A 6,000-nucleotide genomic window follows, 5' to 3' on the forward strand; every position below is an offset into this window, starting at 1 on the left:
TTCCCATCTTCAAAAGTCACCTTCTCTCCCTGCCTGGCTCCTCTGGCTCGCACTGCCAGGGCTGTTGGGCTGGTTGCACACCCCCGGTAAGCCTCCATGGCAGATGTCTGATGGCTACAAGATTTGGGGTTGGCCCAGGACTCAACCGCTGGTGTTACTGGATATTTTTCCCAAGAATTGGGTCCCTGGCTTAGAAATATAGAATATCCCAAGCTGGAAGGGGCCCACGAGGCTTATTGAGGGGAGGCAGAAGTCCAGCTCTGTCCTCATGAGGATGGATCGCACCCGGAGCTGCAGTGGTGGCAGAGAGGAAAAGTAAAACAAAGCGGGTGACCTTTTGGTGATGAAGAGCTATTGTACCTCGTGGTGTTGCCTGTGCAGACAGGAGTGGTCCCAGGACGGTGTTTGTGAGGCTTTTAAATGCTTTGCAGGGAGAGATAAAAAGGTAACGGCGTCAGCATAAAGTGATTGCGCTTCTCTGTTTTGTGGAGGTTTTATGGCACGAAAACAACTCTTCTCAACTTCCAGAGCTCTTAATTGGCTTTTTCCTTTCTTCCAGATACTTTGCTAGTGACAAACTACTGCATATATTCCTTTTTTTCCTTTTCTTTCTGTATTTCAACACTTTTCCTGAAATAAAGGATTCCCCAGAGCAGCAATCAGGGAGGAAGCATCAGGAGCATCTCATCTGGGTGCCCTGTCTCCAGGCAGTGCCAGGGGCTGCCCGAAACCACCCAGCCCTCTCTGTAACACTTTTGAGCCTCCCATCATCACAGTAGCTTTTACTTTCAACCAAACCCTTCTTCCCTGCAGCATGGCAGCACATCTTTCAGCACAAGCTGCCATGCTGGCTCCTTGGTTCAGTTTTCCAGCCACATCCCTGCCTTCGTGACACCCGGCGTGCCACCAGATATCCACACCGCCCTTAGCCCTGAAACAAAAACCTGACACAATCTCTATTTACTCTAACCTTGTGGCGTTACACTTTTTTCTGTCATCTTTATTTATCCATTCGAAGTTCAGGTGTTTTGTGATCGTGGCTCCATGGCAGCGCGGTTGGATCGCAGCCCAGCTCCCTGAGCGCGCCCGCTTTGTGTCACCTTCCTTCCTCTTCTTGCCCCAGGTAAGAACGACGGCTCCATCGGTGGAAAGCAGTACTTCAGGTGCAACCCAGGCTACGGATTGCTCGTGAAACCAGGCAGAGTGAAGAAGGCCACGGGACCGGCCAGGAGAAGGAGCACGGGGCTGAGGGTGCAGGGAGGAGCGGCCGCCGAGAACAGGAGGAGCGGCAACTTCTCCGGCTCGGCTTCCAACCTGGCGTCGCTCACAGCCCTGGCTAAATCGGAAGGAGGAGCCCCGCTGCGCCTGGAGAAGAGCCAGAAAAACGCCGAGAACAGGAAATCCTGGGCAAACTGAGACAGAGCCCCCCCCGCACCGCAGCCTGGGGAGCAGATCTCACGGCTTCGGGAAGCTGAAGCATCCCTGCGAACTCCTGGTTTGTGGCAAACACTAATGAAGGGTCTTTTTTTTTCTTCTGCTTGGGGTGATTGACATGTTAATTCTTCGCCTTGTCACGGTGCTGGATCTACACCCAGAGTTTCGTGATGCTTGGGTGTACGCCTGATGGCAGGCAGCGAAAGCTGGCGGCGGTGGGTGGCTGGAAGCTCGGCTCTCCTCTGCCTTTCAGGGAGGGAGGAGATGAGAATTGTTCAAATTACAGCTTGACTTTCCAGTAGCTACAAAATACTACCCACGTGCTAGTGCTTCTCGAAGTGCGACTGGCAATTCTAAAGTCCCCAAAATAACTCTTTTTTTAAAAATAATTTTATAAGAGCTGTGTCCGTCTTGCGTAATACATAACGAAAGGGCAAGGTAACGATTCTGGACAGGCAGAGAAGGGAACATAAAATTTTATTTGGTTATGAAGAATCCCCAAAACCCCTTTGTTAAGAAGTTAGGTGAGCCAGGACCAGGACCTGCTCTGATTACTGTCCTGCTGCCCTTCCCTCCTGCTGGGGCGGGCAGCACGACCTGATTTATTGCTGCTGTGTTGGGAACGAGACGAGTCCCGTGGCCCCACTCCGCAACATTCCTGATCCCTTCTTTTTACAGAAGAGGGGATTTGGGTGAATTTGCTGTCTGTGAGCTACTTAATGTGCTCACCAGGCCAGGGGATCCTCTCTCCCCCTGTCCTTTGGGCTAGGAGGGTTTTTGCAGGACCAGCACCGCAGCGCTGCCCCGTTCCCAACCCGACCCCGTGCTGCTGCCGGGGCTGCGCCTCCTGCCCGCTGCTGGAGGTGGGAGCACCCTGCCCAGCCTTTTTTTTAACCCAATTTTGCAAAACAGGATTCTGGTAAGGGGATGAATCCAGCCTATTTATTTGTATTTATTGTTTTAAAATGAGAAACGTTTGCGCTTTACAATCGCCCGCCACCTGACATTGCACGAGCAGCTCCGCCAGCATCGCTCCCACGAGGCAGCACACACAAAAACCAACCCGGGGGAAGAACTGCAGAGTCCTCCCCCAAACCAGTCTCTTTGGGAGCTTTGGCCTGGCTTTCTTAACGCTTGATTTTAGTTTTGGTACCCCCCTTGCTAGTTTTTAACATCCACAAATTCCATGTGGCCGTACGCGTGCGCGTAAACGTGCGCACACCTCGGCGTACACGCACTCATTTCTCCAACAAACCAAGGAAGACCACAGGCTTTTATGTCCTGAGCTGTTTATATCTCGTTTAAATAATCACGGGGGGATTGGGCAGCTTGAGCAAGAGGCGTTTTAGCTACGTGGGGAATATTTAGGCTGCTGAATTAAACTTTAATACGTATCTAGTCTCTGTCCGTGTTGCACGCGGGTGTCTAAGTGCCTTAGCCATCTGGTTCAGAGGTCCAAGGGAGAGATACATTGTCATCAGAGGAGCTCGGGCTGCTCAGTGGAGGAGATAATTATGCTGATTTACTGTAATTAATATCATTTATGCAGAAGGAATAAAATTAAAATAGAAACTAATCTGTAGCTGAAATAAGCGGGACGGGTTACAATGCGGCAGGCGTCGCGCTGCCAGGGACTTGTGTATCCTTGCGGCTTTCTGGAACGAGCTTCAGCGCCTCCGAAATTTGCATCGAGAAATCGTAATATATAATGTACAGACCGGCTTCTAAAGATGTTTTTAGTGTACAGTTGTGTTCTCCTTTCCCTTTGCACGAAGCTCCTGTCCTTTCAAGCCCAGACGATGGGAGAAATGTAGTAGTAAGGAATTCAGATGCTAAAACCTCATGGTTTTTTTAAGATTATTACTGTTTTTATAGACATGATCCATGCAAGGAGATGACATTTTGGGGTGTGATGAGTCTTGCTGATGGAAGAGCACCCGTTAATTAACACAATGCCTCTTATACTGCCTGGTATGTTTTCTAAAACCCCATCTTTAAGGTTTTTCTACTTGCACTTTGTTCCGATGTGCTACCAAATGTTAGCTAATGTGAAGCAGCCCCCTAACCGATGGGTTTTTCTGACAGTCTCAGCATTTCATTTACCGGATTTAGGGATCTCTTTGAAACTCGGTGTCTGCCAGGTGGCCTCTTTGGGGGGGACAGGAGGGAAGAACCTGTCCAAAAGTCCTCCTGAACCCTCTTCAGGACTGATTTATCAAAGGTGCAGCAGTGAAAGGGTGAAGCAGCAGCAGCTGGGCTAACAGTTCGCTATGGGTTCTACCCGCTATAAATTCCTCTGGCCATATTTAACTACACTTTTGACTCTATAAGGACTTATCTAAGTGTTTGCATGTCTGGGGCATGTGCTTGGAGGCTGCAGCCAACTGATACAGGGTGGATTTCTTCTCCCACCCACCCTCAGTCGCGTTACAAAACCCTGCTGTGTGTTTGTAGAGGGGCACGGAGCCTGGTCTGAACAGCACTTGCTGCCTCCTCTAGGGGAAATGGTCCTGGAAGCAAATATCCTAAATACTTTTTAGGCTTTTGGCTTTTACCATCTTGTTTGACTTCTGAAACTAAACCTCCCCTCAAATCCCACCTGCCCCAAAATGCAGCCAGCCCAACCAAATCATGGCACAAGCTCCCCAAAGCCCAGCAAACCCGGTTTGGCCACGAGGATGCTCTTGGAGGACTTCTCTGGCTCCCTCCTGCCCCCTCCAACTTCCCCAGCCACCCGAGGTTTCTTCTCAAGATGCTTCCCTCTGTTGGGGCACAGTGCCCATCCCTCTGCTCAAAGCCATCTCTTACTCTGCACCAGCTAACCAGAAAACATCAGTTTAAACCACGATGAAGGTAAATTTATTATTTTATTTTTTTTAATTGATAACTAGCAATAGAAACACTTCTACCCTCAGCATAAAGGAGGAGGTGCTCTTAACTGGAACAGCCCAGCCTGGAGGCTGGCGCACTAATAGCTATGCATATTTTTTTCCAAGATTTTTTTCATGCACTTTATACAGGGAAGAATAATATTTAATGCAGGAAGTGTAATTTGTAGCGAGTGTCTCATCTCCTGTGTCTGCTCGGTTGTGTAAGTTGCTTTCTGTATCTGTGAACTGGGGTCGGGGCTCGGTTTCTGGGGGGGTAGAAAATTGGGTTGGGGGGGGGGTGAAAATGTGGCAGCCTGCCCGTGTCAGCAGCTCGGTACCCCCAACCCCTGCACGTGGAGCAGGATTTGGCTGTGCAGGATCCTTTGCTGCAAGACAGCCAAGAGGATGCTTTTTTGGGGGGGCGTTTTCGTGGGTTTTCTAAGCCAAGACTTCTCACTGTGCTATGCTCAATGCTCTTGTGGTGTTTTGACCTTTTTGGCCAAAATAATATCTCTTTGGCTCAGGGGCCTCTTTGCTTTTTAACGATGTAGTTTAGCTGAGGAAAACTAAGAGAAACGAGTCCCACCTGGGAGTATTGCCCATGTCCTTAAAAAAAAAAAAGAGGGTGGCTGAGCTCAGACCTCCCCTGCTGCCTGGACGCAGGCTGGGGGCTCAGCACCTCCTTGCTCTGCTACGAACCAAGAGCCCCCAGCTCGTTGTGCCTGGCGGTCCCAAAAACTGATCCAAAGTGAGCTGGGGCGACGCAGGGGCCTGTTCACACTGTACCGGAGCTGCCCAAGAGTCTCTCTTCTCTATCAATGCTTGTCATCCTCGTGCTGGCACTGCCAGCTCTTTGCACAAGAAGTTCAATTCTCGCAGTGCCTTATCCCCGGGTCAGCAACGAGTGCAGCGAGGAGGGGGCTTTGCGCTGACCTCGAGTCTCTGTAGCTTCTAGGAAATCGTGATCATGGCAGGTCAATGTGCAGGCTGGTCACACTACAAAACCCTCTGGAGCTGGGGTGACAAATAAGTGTCTTGTTCCTCTATTTCCCTTATATCATCCCTGCTTTCCCTGACGCAGGAGCCGCGCTCCCTGCCTCACCCCAGGGCACCCCAAAAGTGCCCCATAGGTGCCTCTTGCAGCCCCTGCACGTTTTGCTTTTTCACCCCCCCACACACACCCACCGTGTCTCGGGAGCCTCTTCCAGCTCTTTCTTTCTGTTGATTTTTTTTTGTAAATGTAGTGGGTCTGTATATAAGGAGTGGATATTTACACTGTGGTATCCCGTGTTGATTGGTGTACTTTAAATGAGCTAAAATCCAAAGAGACTTTGTAATGAGCTGTAAAGTTTTTAATTATTTCTGTACAATACTAAATTACTGTAATATTGTATTATACATGCGATGCAGCCTGCAGTACCTAAATAAACTCCTTCTTTAGAGCCTGGATGTCTCTGTTTTATTGATCCAGCTCGCAGCACCAAAACTTTCAGATGCATTTCCCAGCACTACGACGGGAGCAGCATTCCTTGAGGGTGCTGTGGGTTGTCACCAAGTCAAATGAGGCTGTTTCCCCCTGTTGCCTGTAGTGTTTCTTGCATTTTAGGGATCTTCCCCTAGACAAGCACAAAGCCACGGCATTGCTGACCTCCTCTTTGGGGCCTGAAGAAATACCCCCTTGCCTACAACTATTGGG

General features: G+C 49.8%; 1 protein-coding gene across 5 annotated transcripts in view; it reads left to right on the forward strand.

The window, feature by feature from the left end:
• Positions 1 to 5,746, forward strand: part of KIF13B (kinesin family member 13B) — a 120,296-nt gene extending 114,550 nt beyond the window's left edge. For all 5 annotated transcript variants that reach the window (XM_082756469.1, XM_082756471.1, XM_082756470.1 and 2 more), the window contains one exon: positions 1,124 to 5,746. In XM_082756469.1, coding sequence (XP_082612595.1) covers positions 1,124 to 1,416 — 293 coding nt within the window. In that variant the 3' untranslated portion in view covers positions 1,417 to 5,746. The remainder of the gene's footprint in view (positions 1 to 1,123) is intronic.
• The last annotated feature ends 254 nt before the right edge of the window (positions 5,747 to 6,000 follow it).

The sequence above is a fragment of the Aythya marila genome, assembly GCF_965140915.1.
Source record: "Aythya marila genome assembly, chromosome: 3".
Taxonomy (NCBI): Eukaryota; Metazoa; Chordata; class Aves; order Anseriformes; family Anatidae; genus Aythya; species Aythya marila.